We start from the raw sequence: 17,422 nt of genomic DNA, 5'->3' as shown, positions 1-17,422 counted from the left end.
TGGTGGTTTTATTATCCATTTTTTATTTATTACCATTTTGATCCTACCCTTCCTCAGAGTGGTATACATGCACCTCCTGCACTGAAGCTCACAGCAATCCTGCGAGGTAGGTCTAACAGATGCATTGACAGGCGAGTTGTTACCCAGTGAGCTTCATGGGTGAGGGAGGATGGAACCTCAGTCTAAATGCAACATCCTGCCCACTCACTTCCATGGTTCTATGACACAAGCCAATATTTTCAGAATTAGTTGATTCAAAGTGAGAAGGGTGATTTGTATCAGTCTTTACATACCTCCAGCAAATGAATGGCATAGTCTGCATCTTATTCTGGACGTATGTTATCCTGGTGCGGATCTTGTATTACGTGGAGACTTTAATGCACGTATAAGCTTGACACTGGAATCTGACTATGGTCAAATGTCTGCCTATATGGAGGATGAACATCTGGGCCATTCTTCATGAGACTTTAAATCTTTGTGACTGAGGACTGTTGGAGACTCTCTATAAGCATCAGCTAATGGGTTTACATGGAAGTTATCCTGATAAAGCCAATTGATATTTTATATTTTTGAGATCTAGGGGCAGGAGGGGGGTGGTCTGCCACATTACTGCCTCATGTGCCGTGGTGGCTAGGAACAGAGCAAGATGCCTTATACCAACCCAGGCTTTTGGTCCACCCAGCTCAGTATTGTCTACTGTACACCCATCGGCAGTGGATCTCCAGGGCTTTAGACAGCCGTCTTTCCTAGCTGTACCTGAAGATGCTTGGGATGTGCATCACAGCATGCGTTCTACCACTGAACCATGGCCCTTCCCTTATATGATGTTTATCGGTACGCTGCTTTGAAAGCTTTAGCTCTAAAGCAGGACGCAAATTGTAAAAGAAATACACAGAGCTTATACAGACCGTTCATCTCTTTTTTGAACTCTTTGGAGTTCTTTTTCATGGATGCACATTTGTGTGAAATTAACTAAACTGAGCTAGTATGAAGTGATAGCCCTGTTCCAACATCAATGCTAGACTGAGAGATCTGTAGGTGTACGTGTGCAGGCTCTATGCTGACATTAAACTGAATGTGTGGAGGCTGGTAACAGGGATAGTGCGCTTGGTCTCGCTTCTCCCCACCACACCCACCTGTATACATTCAGTGTAACTTTTGAATAGGGCTAATTATCAGGCACTGAAGGTAGTGTAACCTACTACAAGGGTTTGTTGGGAATTAAAAGAATATAAAGCACTTTTTACCCCCATAGAAATAAGATCAGAATGCCAGGCTTTAAGTTGAAGCCTGAGAATTTAACCCCTTCCACATCTATGAAATCAAGGTCTTGCAATCAGAATAAATGTTGCAAATTAGAGCAATGAGCCTTAATAGTATACCTTTTTTTAGGTGGGACACAGACCAATGGGCCAGGAATTTAAAAAAATAGGAATAAAGCTTAACTAACATGTTAGTGCAGAAGCACTAAGGCTGCAAGACCTACAAGGGAAGTGTGTGACTTGTAGGAATCTGGCTTCTAACCATTGGAAGTCCCATCCCAAGTCTTTTCGGTTTCTTCTCAGCATTTGGAACACACAGCCTGCAAACTTCCATCTGTCTCTGTATAACTGCAGTGGTTAGAATCCTCAATGAAAACTGATTTCTAGGATTCCAAGAGTAGTTGTTTTTAACCAGATTTGGAGCTAAACAAAATAAGATCATTGTGAACTTGAAAACTTTCAATCCCTATCCCGTGGACTCATGTTACTTTTATCTGCAACATGGTCAAAAGGCAGGAAGTTGGTAGAGATATGCATCCATTTTCTTTACATCATACTTGAATAGAAACCATTCAAAAAACATCTAACCTTGTGAAAGTATAGCAGGTTTCCAATGAAAGGCAAAGGTGGAGGATGGCGGATGCCCACCTTTTCCAGCCTGGAGAATGCAGAGGTGGAGTACCTGCAAAATAACAAAGGAAAATGGTTAGCACCAAGCCACTCTTTTAGTTAAATGGGGTCGGGGGAACCCCGGGACTAAGAGTGGGAGAGCTCTGGAATACAAGAGGTAGAGCAATAGTGTGAAATCCCTTCCCTTGGGATGTCTGCAGTAGAAGACTGTGCAGGCATCTGTCAGCAACCTTACACTGGATGTTGATTCCCAGGCTTGGTATCAACTTATTTCAAAACAAAAGTCTGGGACCAAGTGCCAGCACTCAAGTTCCAAATACACCTGGATAAAATCAGTTGCTTAGACCTCTAGCAGTCATGGATCACTTAACCCATTTTGACTATTTTCAAGCTGGAGCCACTTTCGTTCCGGCACCACCACCACTGAGGGCCATGCCTCCCCACCCCTCTCTACTTCATCCAAGCAAGAGCTTATCACTCAGTCACCAGGCAGGCAAATTCCGACAGACTCATTGGATTCTTGGACTGGCATGGATCTTTTTCTCGTCACTAAAAGCGTGCTCTGCTCTACTCGGTACTGCAAAATCTGTCAGTGTAGGTGCATGTTGCTCTCTTTCTTGCCCGTACATTCAATTCCCCCTCCACCATCAGCACCTGGGTGGTACCGCACTGCAACCAGCCTATCACACTGCTCTTTGCCTCTTGGGCTCCTCCCCTTCCACAGCTAATTGGCTGATTACTCCTGCATTCTCCTCTCCTGTCACCACCACCCAGCCACCCCTTACAGCTGAAGAATGGCAGGTCTCCTGACTCCCCACCCCTGAAGCCTCCTCTGATAGCCCAGATCACAGCAGCTGGTCCACTGCTAAGGCAAACAACAAGGCAAAACTAGAGAGCCCCTGCTGAGAGTGAGCAGCTACTGCAAAAAGAGAGAGAGAGTGAGTGAGAGATAGAGAGAGACAGAAAGCCACACAAGAGGTGATTCGGAGCCACCAGTGGCCCTCAGTCCTTGCAGTGAAAAACACTGACTTAGACTATGCTCATGGCTTTGATAAATGATTTCCATATAGTGATCAATGTGGGATTCCTATTAGATCATTCTGCTGCCTTTGAGTCTGTTGAGGAGGCGTCAGTGACTCAACTGTAGGATCTAATAATTATTCAGACAACTATATGGTATACACAAGGTTCTATATTGTCCTTCTTCCTGACTGACATGCAGGATGCCAGTAAATAAGTTCATAGGAGATGCAGAATCCAGTACTACCATTTCATTGATAATACACAGTCCCATAAGAACATAAGAAGAGCCCTGCTGGATCAAACCAAGGGCCCACCCAGTCCAGCATTCTGTTCACACAGTGGCCAACCAGCTGCCCACAGGAAACCCACAAGCAGGACATGAGTGCAACAGCACCCTCCCGCCCACGTTCCCCAGCAACTGGTGTAAATAGGCATGCTGCCTCTGATACTAGAGGTAGCATATCACCATCAGGACTGGTAGCCATTGATAGCCATCTCACCCAGGATAGCCTTCCCCTCCTACATATCTTGCCCTTTGCCCTTGGTCCTATGACATCAGTGTTATTTTGGCATCTAGCTACGTGTGATTATTAGATGCAGGAAAACTAAAAATTAAACTCAGATGAGACTGAAATTGATAATATTTGTGAATGTGGGGGTGTTTGGGAATCCCATCACTGATGTGTTTCAGCTTCCTCTGGTCCCTTAGGATCACAACATTTGGTTGCTCCAGCATTCTAGTTCAAGGTTCAATTTAAAATGCTGGTTTTAACTTATAAAGTCCTTGAAAGCTTGGGACCAGATTACCTGAAAGATCACCTTCTCCCATATATACCTTGTTGTTGTTCAGTCATTAAGTCATGTCCGACTCTTTGTGACCCCATGGACCATAGCACACCAGGCCTTCCTGTCCTCCACTCTCTCCCAGAGTGTGCTCAAGTCCATATTCATTGCATCGGTGATGCTATCTAGCCATCTCATCCTCTGCCGTCCCCTTCTCCTTTTGCCTTCAATCTTTCCCAGCATCAGGGTCTTTTCCAGGGAGTTTTCTCTTCGCATTAGGTGGCCAAAATATTTGAGCTTCAGCTTCAGTATCTGTCCTTCCAATGAGCACTCAGGGTTGATTTCCTTTAGGATGGACTGATTTGACCTCCTTGCAGTCCAGGGGACTCGTAAGAGTCTTCTCCAGCACCACAGTTCGAAAGCATCGATTCTTCGGCGCTCAGCCTTCCTTATAGTCCAGCTCTCACAGCCACGCGTTACTACTGGGAAAACCATAGCTTTGATTATACGAACCTTTGTTGGCAAGGTGATGTCTCTGCTTCTTACTATGCTGTCTAGGTTTGCCATAGCTTTACTCCCAAGGAGCAAGCGTCTTTTAATTTCATGGCTACAGTCACCGTCTGCGGTGATCTTGGAGCCCAAGAAAATAAAATCTGTCACTGCTTCCATTTCTTCCCCTTCTATATGCCATGAAGTGATGGGGCCAGATGCCATGATCTTAGTTTTGTTAATGTTGAGTTTCAAACCAGCTTTTGCACTCTCCTCTTTCACCCTCAACAAGAGGCTCTTGAGATCCTCTTTGCTTTCTGCCATTAGGGTGGTATCGTCTGCGTATCTGAAGTTGTTGATAATTCTCCCGGCAAGCTTAATTCTGACCTGTGATTCATCCAACCCAGTGTTTCTCATGATGTACTCTGCATATAAGTTAAATAAGCAGGGCGACAATATATGGCCTTGTCGTACTCCTTTCCCAATTTTGAACCAATCGGTTGTTCCATGTCCGGTTCTCACTGTTGCTTCTTGACCCTCGTACAGGTTTCTCAGGAGACAGGTAAGGTGGTCTGGTACTCCCATCTCTTTCAGAATTTTCCAGGGTTTGTTGTGATCCACACAATCAAAGGCTTTAGCATAGTCAATGAAGCAGAAATAGACGTTTTTCTGGAATTCTCTTGCTTTCTCCATGATCCAGCAAATGTTGGCAATTTGATCTCTAGTTTCTCTGCCTCTTCGAAACCCAGCTTGTACTTCCGGTAGTTCTCGGTTCACATCTTGCTGAAGCCTAGCTTGTAGGATTTTGAGCATACCTTGCTGGCATGTGAAATGAGCGCAATTGTACGGTAGTTTGAACACTCTTTGGCATTGCCCTTCTTTGGAAATGGAATGTAAACTGACCTTTTCCAGTCTTGTGGCCATTGTTGAGTGTTCCAAATTTGTTGGCATATTGAGTGCAGCACTTTAACAGCATCATCTTTTAGGATCTTAAATAGCTCAGCTGGAATACTGTCATCTGCAGTATTGCAGCTAGCTTCGTTGTTAGTAATGCTTCCTAAGGTCCACTTGACTTCACTCTCTAGGATGTCTGGCTCAAGTTCAGTGACCGCACTATCATGGCTATCAGGGACATTCAGATCTTCCCTGTATAGTTCTTCTGTGTATTCTTGCCACCTCTTCTTAATCTCATCTGCTTCTGTTAGGTCCCTGCCTTCTTTGTCCTTTATCATGCCCGTCTTTGCACAAAACGTTCCCTTGAGAACTCCAATTTTCTTGAAGAGATCTCTAGTCTTTCCCATTCTGTTGTTTTCCTCGATTTCTTTGCATTGTTCATTTAAGAAGGCCTTCTTGTCTCTCCTTGCTATTCTCTGGAACTCTGCATTCAGTTGGATAGATCTTCCCCTTTCTCCCTTGCTTTTCACTTCCCTTCTTTCCTCAGCTACTTGTAAAGCCTCATCAGACAGCCACTTGGCTTTCTTGCATTTCTTTTTCTTGGGGATGGATTGAGTTGCTGCCTCCTGAACAATGTTACAGACCTCCGTCCATAGTTCCTCAGGCACTCTGTCTATCAGGTCTAATCCCTGAAATCTATTCCTCACCTCCACTGTATATTCATAAGGGATATGATTTAGGTCATACCTGAACAGTTTAGTGGTTTCCCCTACATTCTTCAATTTAAGCCGAAATTTTGCAAGAAGCAGCTCATGATCTGAGCCACAGTCAGCTCCAGGTCTTGTTTTTACTGACTGTATAGAGCTTCTCCATCTTTGGCTGCAAAGGACATAATCTGATTTCGATATTGACCATCTGGTGATGTCCATGTGTAGAGTCGCCTCTTGTGCTGTTGGAAAAGAGTGTTTGCTATGATCAGCATGTTCTCTTGGCAAAACTCTATTAGCCTTTGTCCTGCTTCATTTTGTACACCAGGGCCATGCTTGCCTGTTATCCCGGTGATTTCTTGACTTCCTACTTTAGCATTCCAATCCCCTATGATGAAGAGGACATCTTTTTTTGGTGTTAGTTCTAGAAGGTGTTGTAGGTCTTCATAGAACCCATCAACCTCAGCTTCTTCGGCCTCAGTGGTTGGGGCATAGACTAGAATTACTGTGATGTTGAATGGTTTGCTTGGATTCGTACTGAGATCATTCTATCATTTTTCAGATTGTACCCCAGTACTGCTTTTCCCACCCTTTTGTTGACTATGAGTGCTACTCCATTTCTTCTAAGGGATCCTTGCCCACAGTAGTAGATATAATGGTCACCTGAATTAAATTCGCCCATGCTTGTCCATTTGAGTTCGCTGATTCCCAAGATGTCGATGTTCAGTCTTGCCATCTCATGTTTGACCACCTCCAGCTTACTTTGATTCATTGATCTTACATTCCAGGTTCCTAAACAATATTGTTTTTTTACAGCATCGGACTTTCTTTTCACCACCAGACACATCCACAGCTGAGTGTCCTTTCGGCTTTGGCCCAGCCGCTTCACTCTTTCTGGCGCTACTTGGAAATTCCCTCTGCTCTTCCCCAGTAGTACTGACTAGTAGTAGTATCCGAGCTGCTAAATATTTTATTCTGTCTCCAACTAGAAGGAAAGTTTTATGCTGCGTAGGTATGGTTTTCTGTTTTTAATTATTGTACATTGTATTTTTTAATATGTTATCTGTTTTGTTTTTTGCTCTGTAAGCTGCCCAAAGGCTGTTTGTTGATGGGCAGCTATATAAATTTAATTGTCGCTGTACATACATAGGAGTAATTTTATAGCCTTTCTTCAGAGCTATAAGGACTAGAAACTTCAATCTAACTCTACATCAATATAAATCAGAGAGAACAGAAAGATGCACTGATGTGAAAGATGCACACTGAAATAATAATTTAGCTTTTGAAAGGAAAGGAGCACAAAAGACAAGTCATTTGTTTCATCATTTATAATAATTATTATTATCATCATCCTCATGTTGTCCTTCAAATACTGTAAGAAGCAGCTATGGTACAAACCCTCAAGTTTCAACAGTGAAAGTGCCAAAATACTGTCACTGCATATTGCAGCTATGCCTGATGTGCTGACTAAATGATTGCTCAGCTACTAATCAGCAAATTAAAATAAGGCACAACATGAAGAACTGAAAAGTGAAATCTTGAGCTCGCCCCCATGTAACATTGCACTGGCTGATGTTACTGAATAGGGCAGAATGTATGTTTTGTAACATCTCCTTTGGAGAATAATAATATTATAATTATTTATTATTAATAATAATAAAATATTATGCTTTTACTTAGTGGAATTTCAAGGGAGTGTGAGAAAGTAACAATTCCTCCAAATCACTAGAACAACATTCCCCAACCTGGTGCCCTCCTGGTGTTTTGCACAACAACTCCCAGCGTTCCTGGCCATGCTGGCTGGGGCTGATGGGAGTTGAAGTCCAAAACATCTGGAGGGCACCGGTTTGGGGAAGGCTACACTAGAAAAACCAGACTTAGCCCTAGCTAAGTAGGTATCCTAGTGGCAGGATATCTATTATCATGTCTAATCAAAAGCAAACTAGACCAAAAAAATCTTCAGTTTTTACAATATGCACAGAGCCTGCCTTCTCTTGGCTGCAAGCTAGTAAGTACGGCCAGTAATTGTACCTTTACATGAGCCATGGCTATGTCTATAATAGATCATAAGCTTACTAAACATCCCAACTGGGACCACCAATTTTTGTTTCAAGACTAGCATCACCCATCAGACAGCAATAATATTTGGTTGTTTCTAGGCCACATCTCATGTCAAAGCCTTATGAAATAAGGAAATGTAGCACATACAAACTATAGAGGTAACTATTTCTTTTAATGGGGTCAGAGACAATGGGGTCAACTTTTGCTAAGTTTCCCTTGCTCTGCTTAGTATGTGTTTTAATGAATGTGTTCTCAACCACCAGAGCCTTTGGGACTGGGAATATCAAAACATTCATTTATATTGTGCCAGAAATGTACGAGGTGCTAAATAATATCAAATCCAAAAATAGAGTTTGACACATCCTATGATCTTTGACAGAGGAAAACAGATACACTTGGTTGCTGTATATTAAGTGAAACAAGAGCACAGCAGTAAGCAGTATGGTAGTGAGTAAACCAAAATGCGCTAACCATTACTGTGAGGTCTGGCAACAAACCCCAAAGAATTTGTGAACTATTAATGCCCAACTACATCTTATTTTTACAATGAAGAAACCACATTTGACATTGGACTTGCAAACGTCTGCATAGTTTAACTGAAATAGATCTCATTCTCTAAATATTAAAGTAACTTCAGGAATGTTAAACTGTTGTATGCACTGGCAAAGTTGGAGTCTTCAGCTATCAAAAATGATACAGAGTCTTGTGCCAGCCAAATCACCATAATTTATAGAGGACATCTCCTCTATTAGGAACATACTCATATGCAAACTAGGAATCTATGACAGAACTAGTCATGTAACCTGGACCTCCCAGAATCCCAGTCCAATACCTAAAACATAAAAATAATCTTTCCATCATACCTCCAGAAGTAAATGCCTAGTACGATTTCTCCCTGGTTAATTTTAGGATATGTTGTTACTTTAGCCATACAGGCTTTTGCTTTAGTAAGGAGCAAATGAAATGCATTACGTACTGAAAGGTGATTTTTTTTGTTTGGGGCTTTTTTAAAGTTTAAAATGCAATTTCACTAAGCAGTACAAAATTTCAAAACATTTTTTCATCATGTAATTACATGCCTTAATTATGTAATTCGACATCTTAATTGTATAATTAAAAGGACATGATGTTTCAGCTTAATTAGACATCCTAATTATTATGCATGTTCATATGCTAGCATTGCGATCCCCCTTTGCAAATGTAGAACGAGTGCTCCTAGATATATCTTCAGCCATTTCTACATGTCAATAGGATGAATGCATTCCGATCTGAATACATCAAAACACACACACATAAACAGAAGGAAGCACCTGCCCCTGTAGTATGATTGAATAATATTCTTTGCATTACAGCAAGTACAGTGGGGCTGTATCCTTCCATCCCTTAGAAAGAGCAGAGGTAGCGAGGGTGATGAAGGTATCCCTCTTTAACACATGGACAGGGAATAAGTTATGGCCTCAATGAAGCTCCAACTGCAAATATTAAACTGCTCAGGGAGCCATAACAAGATTGTATTTGTACATTCTCTCTCATGCACACAAATGCTCAGGCGCTTGATCATTCGTATGTCTAATATCTCACACATTTACAAGTCGGTGTCCATCTGTGCACACCTCTGCTTTTATATACATGAATATCCTAATATTTATTATTTATTAGCATAAATAACATTCATTAGCAGTCTTTCCAGCACTCAAGGCGGCTTACAGTAATGGATTAAAAATAGATCAAGACAAAGTCAACAGTTAGCGAGAAGACAGAAGAGCAGCATCAGTTAAAAATGATACGGTAATGGACTGGATGAGGGCTAATAAACTGAAACTCAATCCAGACAAGACGGAGGTACTGTTAGTTGGTGGTTCATCTGCCCGGCTAGGTGATATTCAACCTGTTCTGGAGGGGGTTGCACTCCCCCTAAAGGATCAGGTTTGTAGTTTGGGGGTGCTCTTTGATCCAGAACTGTCACTTGAGGCACAGGTGAACTCAGTGGCACAGAGCACTTTTTAACAGCTTAGGCTGGTATACCAACTACGCCCTTATCTGGACAGAGATAGCCTAGCTACAGTTATCCATGCTCTGATAACTTCTCGTCTGGATTACTGCAATGCGTTATACATGGGGCTGCCTGTGAAAATGGTCCGGGAACTTCAGCTGGTCCAAAATAGGGCAGCAAGATTGTTAACAGGGACTGGCCTGCGAGCTCATATTATGCCAGTACTTTTCCAGCTGCACTGGCTGCCAGTCCATTTCCGGGCCAGATTCAAAGTGCTGGTGTTAACATTCAAAGCCCTTAATGGCTTGGGGCCAGGTTACCTGAAGGATCGCCTCCTCCCATATGTGCCTGCCCGGACCTTAAGATCATCATCAGCGGCCCTTCTCCGTGAGCCCCTGCCAAAGGAAGTGAGGCGGGTGGCTACTAGGAGGAGGTCTTCTTCTGCTGTGGCACCCTGGCTCTGGAATGAGCTCCCTTGTGAGGTTCGCCTGGCGCCTACATTGTATTCCTTTCGGCGCCAGGTGAAGACCTTTTTATTTTCCCAGGCATTTTAGCATTTTAGCTTTCTAAATTTTTATCTTTGCTGTTTTAAATCTGTATTTTAAACTCCTGCACTGCTGCTAGGTTTTATTGTGGTTGTATTGTTATAGTGTGGTTTTAATGTTCTATATATTTTAAATTGTTTTACTGTGTGTTGTTTGGTTTTAATTTTTGTGAACCGCCCAGAGAGCTTCGGCTATTGGGCAGTATAGAAATGAAATAAATAAATAAATAAATAAATAAATAATAAAAACAAAGAGCTACTCAACTAAAGGAACAGCCAAGTGGAAGCAATGCGTGTTGTGGAAGAGAAGTGCATGCACGCTCTTATTGGAAGGCCTACAGGAGGAGGAATTGTGTATCTCAGGAAGAAGATAATCCCATAACCTTGGGGCAATGAATGTAAAGGCCCTGCATCTTGCCATGATAGTACTCAATTCACACTGGGCTGGTTGAGATGTGGTAGCTGCTGTGACGTGGCTGTTGTCATGCCAGCAGCGGTAACTTTTGAAGGAAGTGGTTCACGTGGCTAGGCTGATGACATGGTTACTTCTCAAGTCTGTGCTGCACATCCTGAGGGTAAGGACACTACTGTGGGGAGTAACCACATCACCAACATAAGCAGTACAAGCAATTGCCTTCAAATATATTTTCAGGTAGCATGAGAGCAGCCACAAAGAAGCAAAGGGCGTAGGAGAAGAGCACTGAAAAGTGGAGGGGAGGAAACTTTAATTAGATGCCAGGAAAACAGTTCCTTATGGCAAGACTAACGAGTTTGGGTATTTAACCCTTCCTTAGGGACAATTCTCCTTATACAATACCCACCACCACCACCACCACCACAAACACACAGACAGAAGGATGCCTCTGGTGCCAGCCTGTCAGGAAACTGAACAAGAGGCATCATTCTGTTGGGCTTATCACACTCAGTCAGAGTTTCCCCTCAGGCCCACCCATGGAAGAAGTAACGCTGCTGTTGGTATCCTATTAATTTGATCATAAACACCCTTATAACAAGTACAGTATCTATCTTCTCACTACATGCATTAGCTGCTGTCATGTTCCAACTTTGTATCTAATAAATATGCATTATAGGTCTGCTTCCAAAATTCCTCAGTGGGGATGTTCTGTAGAAGCAGAAGGGTCATGACATTTGCCAGCCATCCTACTATCAGGAGCAGCCACCAGTTCTCTCTCCCAGTGAAACACCAAGGGCACAACCCTATGCATGTTTAGACAGAAAAAATGTCCTACAGCTCCCAGCATGCCCCAGCTAGCATGGTTGTAGGCCTTTTATTCTGTCTAAACGTGCATAGGATTGTGCCCTAAGTTCCGCTCCTTCAAACACTCTGTGAACCAAGCCCTGGCCGTGTCTCCTAAGAACCTCCATCCCCAGTTGAAATGGCCCATGTCTGGGGCCAGACCACATGGGTGGGACCAAACAGATGACCATGTGAGTGTGTCAAGGGACTAGTGAAGCAAAGGGAGCCTGATTTGGATCAAGACCCTGCAGTACAACATCCCTTCCCTTAACTGGTGCTCCTAGAAACATTCATTTAGATACAAGCCAATGAGACACAGCCTAGCACTGGAGGCATATGGAAGATAAACCATTGTAAAGGAGAACTTTCATAAGACTTGTCAACTTAGGGCTGGGGTGGGGAACATGTAGCCCCTCATACGCTCTCGGACTGCAGCTCCCATCAGCCCTAGCCAGCATAGCCAATGGTGAGGGATAAAGGGAGTTGAGGTCCAAGAACATCTGGAGGGCCCCATCCTTGCCTTACTGGTTTGCAACAATTATGCAGAGGTACATTTTCCTCTATGTGTGGAGGTACAGATGACCATTTTATCACCATTTTATTTTATCATCTGCTCTGTACCATGTGTGCTAAAAAACAAACAAAAAAGCCTCTGTTCCATTTGGCAGGATGATACAAACTATCAAGCTACCCAGGAATGTTTGGTCATCTATATAGGCTCAGACACCTGAAGTAGAATTTCCAGAGAATAGCTGTGTTAGTCTATTGCAGCAACAATATTAAAGAATCTTGTGTCACCTTAAGTTCTAACAAATGTATTATGGCATAAGCTTCCACTGAGCTTTTCTACACAAGGCTGTTCATCTGCTATATCTACTTTTGGTTTCGTTGCAGATCTGAGCACTACACGAGGAGCATTTCCTTTCCTGCTTTTCTGCTCCATAACCTCTAGGTAGGACTGTGGTACAGCGGAATAATGCAAATACACAAGAAGAAAACCCACTTTTTCTCATGTCCACAAGTAAATGCCACATTTTCCCTGCTCTAAAAAACCTCACTGAAAGTGCTGGTTAGACACAGAAGTGAAACTGGAGGGTCACATTGTCGCCTAAAGAACCCGTGAGCAACCATGAAGAGTGAATGACAAGCTCACGATAAACGCCTTGTGTAGAAAAGCCCATCGATGCCTGCCAGCTTATGCCAGAATAAATTCATTACTCTTTAAGGTGCCACAGGACTCTTGGTTGTTCTTGAAGTAGAACGTGTAGGTAGAGTTGTGCAGCATGGCTAGTTTCTAGCAGAACTCCACTGAACAGAGCAAAAGATCACCCTGCAGTTCCTAGAATAGGCTTTTAAAAACACTGACTATCACTTCAAAGTGACAACATCCTTTGGCTTATTCTGCCTGGGTTATTTCTGTCTTCCGTACAATGCCAGCATATCTTCCCTTCACGTCTGTTCCAGCCATTCCTCCCCTGCACAGGAAATTTTCTTTTAAAATACATTATAGCTTATTGAAGAGGAGTACTTTTCCATCACAGCACTGGACTTCCATTTTGCAATGATTATTTGATGGATATTACTCTGCATCTTCTCATGTGACACCATCTGTATTATCTATACTGCACATAGAAAGGTTCTTTTCTCCTTAGAAAAGCACTAATTTGAATGAAGCTGCTCCATTCTTACACCGGCCCTGTTCTCTCTCATACTAAACAATTGACAAAGCATGGCAAGTAAACTCCTTATCTAAAACATGGTTGAGAAAGCCAGAGAGTCTATTGCTAGTGGTTTCCCCATTTCTGGTGCACATTTGCACATAGTTCAGTGTGCTTTACATCAATCTGACAGTGAAGAAATGCTGTCCTGGCATTTCTCAGAAACAATGACATGATAGCCTAGGCCCCAATCATTCCCGCCATGAATCAGTTTTACGTTGCTTTGGAAAGATATGGGTGCATTCTAGGAACAATGCCAGTGCCTGAACACCAGAGAATCTGAAGGGACTGAAAGGTCATCCAGTCTGACTCCTATAAATGCCTCAACTGTCCCTTTTTTCTGGTATCTGACCCTATTTTATTTCTATGTTACTTTAGAGTGAGATTTTGAGGTGTCTTTTCTTTCAAAAATGTGTTAGTGTATGCGACATGCCCTAGAATTATAGTTCTTGCCATCCTCCAAATCTCTAGAAGTTAAGATTCTTCTTGAATCTGGTGCACACGCATCTAAGTTGTATGCGCATGAACAATAAGGCACTATAGCCCTATTCAGGCGTGCCCTCCACACACAGGGCTAATGCATGGGGGATGGAGCAGGGCTGTTCCGCCTGGCTGTGGTTCCTGGCCCCACCCCCAACATCCACATGTTGTTTATGGCTGTGATGTTCCTGTCGCCAGGTTTTTCTGTTACTACATGCTGAAGCTGAAAAATAACCCGAGGACGTCTGCCTCAGCTTTCGCCAGTTGTCCTCACTGAATCCCAAAGCTTCAGCCCTTTTACCTTGTGTCAAGGAGAAACCCACCCGGTTAACTGGTTAACTGGACCCAGAGGTGTGTGAGAACTATCGCCCCATTGCCAGTATCCCCTTTTGGTGCTTGAGCTTGTGGAGGCTGGGCAGCTTCAGGCGTTCTTGGAGGAAACTGATTATCTGGACCCATTTCAATCTGGTTTCAGGCCAGGGTTCAGCACTGAAACGGCCTTGGATGCTCTGACTGATGACCTACTCTGGGTGAAAGACAGGGGGAGTGCTGCCCTGTTGATCTTCCTGGATCTCTGAGAGGCTTTTGACACCATTGATCATGGTGTCTTACTGGATCGGCTCTGCAGGATGGGAGTTGGGGGCACTGTATTACAGTGGTTCCACTCCTACCTGCAGGGACAATTCCAGAGAGTGGTATTGGGGGATTACTGTTCTACCCCATGGCTATTAAGTTGTGGGGTGCCACAGGGTTCTATTCTATCCCCCATGCTGTTCAACATCTATATGAAGCCCTTGGGAGAGGTCATTAGGAGTTTTGGGGTGGGGTGTCACCAGTACGCTGATGATACTCAGCTCTATTTCTCCTTGTCATCGGAGTCGGCTGAGGCGGTGAAGGTGCTGGACCAGTGCCTGGAGGCTATTATGGGCTGGATGAGGGCCAATAAACTGAAGTTAAATCCTGTCAAGATGGAAGCTCTGTGGATTGATGGTTCCTGAGTCTGGGAATTGGGTAAACGACCTGTCCTGGATGGGGTTGCACTCCCCCTGAAGGAGCAGGTGCGTAACTTGGGAGTACTCCTAGATCCATCCCTGTCACTGGAACCCCAGGTGGACCCCGTGGCCCGGAGTACTTGGGGCCAGCTTCGGCTGATCCGCCAGCTACGGCCTTTCCTGGACAGGGATAACCTAGCCACAGTAGAACATGAGCTGGTAACTTCCCGATTAGACTTCTGCAATGCACTTTACGTGGGGCTGCCTTTGAAGACGACTTGGAAGTTGCAGCTAGTGCAATATGCAGCAGCTAGACTGCTGACTGGAACACCTCATAAAAACCATACAACACCAGTTTTAAAGGAATTGCACTGGCTGCCAATACACTTCCAGTCTGAATTCAAGGTTTTGGTGATGACATTTAAATCCCTAAGCAGCTTGGGACCTTGATATTTGAGGGAGCATCTCTCTATGTATATAGCCTGCCCAAGAACTGAGATCTGTTGGAGGGGCACTCCTCTGCATCCTACCAGTACGAGACATACACTATGGTGGGATGTGGGAGAGGGTCTTCTCTGCTATGGCACCCCGGTTGTGGAATGTCCTCCCCTTGGAGGCCCGACTGGAACAGACATTGGTCTCGTTTCGGCGCCAAGTAAAAACATGGCTTTTTACCAAAGCCTTTGAGGGCTAAATGCATTCCCTAGCACATTGTTTTAACTGTTTTATTGTTTTAGATTTTAAATGGTATTAGTTTCTTTAATAGTTTAATATGTTTTAGGTGTTTACATTATTGTTTTATACTGTTTAAATTTATTTTATCTGTACGCTGCCCTGAGATCTTAATGATATAGGGCAGGATAGAAATGTTTTAAATAAATAAATAAAATTAAAATGTGATAACACCTGAAGCCAAATCAGAGTGAGGGTAATGTTTCCTGCCCTTAATCTGGCATTGTGTGTACAGACGGGAGAGTTTTTAAAAAATGTGACCAAGCAGGTGTAGGAAGCACAGCCACTGCTGTCACAACGCTGAAGAAGCCAAGACAAAGGACAAAACAAGTGAATGAGGAGGGTAGGGTGGCACCACTTTTGAGCCAAAAAAAGTGAACTAGGAAACTTTTGGCCCAGCCCTAGTGAAATAGAGACAGCAGTGTTTTGTTGTTTGTGTTTAGTTTACCCAAATCCTCTTTCTTGGATAAGGACTGGCCCCTTCTGTCTTACCAAGGCATTTTCCTTTTCCCCACTCTCCTAGGCCCCATCTACACAGAGATGCTTTATGACACGATTCTGTTTAAAGCCAGATTTTCCTGAATGCGAATTTGTTTCAACCATGGCACATGGTGCCATTAACGTGGTGTATACATTGGGGAAAAAACTTGTGTTAATGGGGCAAGCAGCACCTGAAACTGCATTAGTTCAGGGTTGGGTGGGTGGAATCCCACGAGTAGAACAGAACGTCATCGACTGTGTAGGTGCAGTGCAGTGGGTGAGCAGAGAGTAAAAAACTATCCCCAAAACAATTTGCAATCCCCATTCCCTCTCTCCAGTGCTGAGTAAGACAATGTGATTTACTTCTGAGTAGATGCAAAAACAAAAGGCAAAGCAACCCCTTCCACCCTGTACACAGGTACGCTCCTCCAGATAAGCGGAGATTAAAGGCAAAGCAATCCACAACCCACAACCCTGTATACACAGGTATGCTCCTCCAGATAAGTGATGCATCGTGTATGTGTGTATTAGGCTGGATTTGCTGGGTTTTAAAGCAGGAGCAGGTAGCTTCCAACAATACAATTGGGCATACCGTGCAGGCAGTAAATGTAGCTGAAAGGATCCGATCTGAGCTGCATTTCTTTCTTTCCACCATCCTCTCTCTTCTCCTACAGCCATCCCCTCCCACCACTCTCAAATTAAAGGAAAAGTGCATCCGCCCCTCCTCCCTCCAATGTAGCGGCATGTCAAAAGATCGCAGCAGTGCAACTCCATTGCCATTGCCAGCTGAATCTCCTCGGGGAAGCGCAGGCGCTGAGCGACCTTTCAGTGGCTCAGTCTCCTCCCAGGAAGCTGCCGTGCTCGGCAATTCTGTGTGGCTCTCCCCGGTCTGCAGTGTTGATGAAAGGTGTCTCATGAGAGGGGGAGTAGGTGCAATTGAAGTCAGTGTGATTTACTTCTGAGTAGACATGTCTTAAAAGAGGCTACCCACACTGATTTTTTTTTTAAAGTCATCCCGAATGTACGTTCCAGTTCCAAACCCTCTCTTCTATTCTGAGTAAGTGTAGTGGAAAACAATGTGATTTACTTCCTAGTCAATGCAAAAACCTTCTTGGTCAGTGGGGGTTGGACTCGATGAAGAAGGGGTTAACTTCTTTCCTCTGAAGAGTCCACCCTTCACTGGAGGCAAAACATTTTTTTATTCCCGCCCCCCCCCCTTACCCCTTCACAGCAGCCTCGCATGATGACGGCTGCAGTGAGCTGTAGCGTTTAAATAGAAATCTTCGATCTCCTGACAGGGGGTGGTCAACTTAGGTCAAGTCATAGGAAGAACTCTTGGGAAATGATAAACAGCGAACACAAGCTGCAAAGGGGTG

At 43.8% G+C, this 17,422-nt stretch overlaps 1 protein-coding gene across 5 annotated transcripts in view; it reads right to left on the bottom strand.

Annotated features, from left to right (window-relative positions):
• TBXAS1 (thromboxane A synthase 1) overlaps positions 1-17,422 on the bottom strand; it is a 353,264-nt gene that overhangs the window by 272,607 nt on the left and 63,235 nt on the right. For all 5 annotated transcript variants that reach the window (XM_084809555.1, XM_084809557.1, XM_084809556.1 and 2 more), the window contains one exon: positions 1,851-1,944. In XM_084809555.1, the coding sequence (XP_084665681.1) occupies positions 1,851-1,944 (94 nt within the window). The remainder of the gene's footprint in view (positions 1-1,850; positions 1,945-17,422) is intronic.

This window comes from Heloderma suspectum, chromosome 7, assembly GCF_057233095.1.
Source record: "Heloderma suspectum isolate Gila_16-S chromosome 7, 16-S_ref, whole genome shotgun sequence".
NCBI classification, from domain to species: Eukaryota; Metazoa; Chordata; class Lepidosauria; order Squamata; family Helodermatidae; genus Heloderma; species Heloderma suspectum.
The sequence above is the reverse complement of the archived record's forward strand: the minus strand, read 5'-3'. Positions and strand labels throughout refer to the sequence as shown.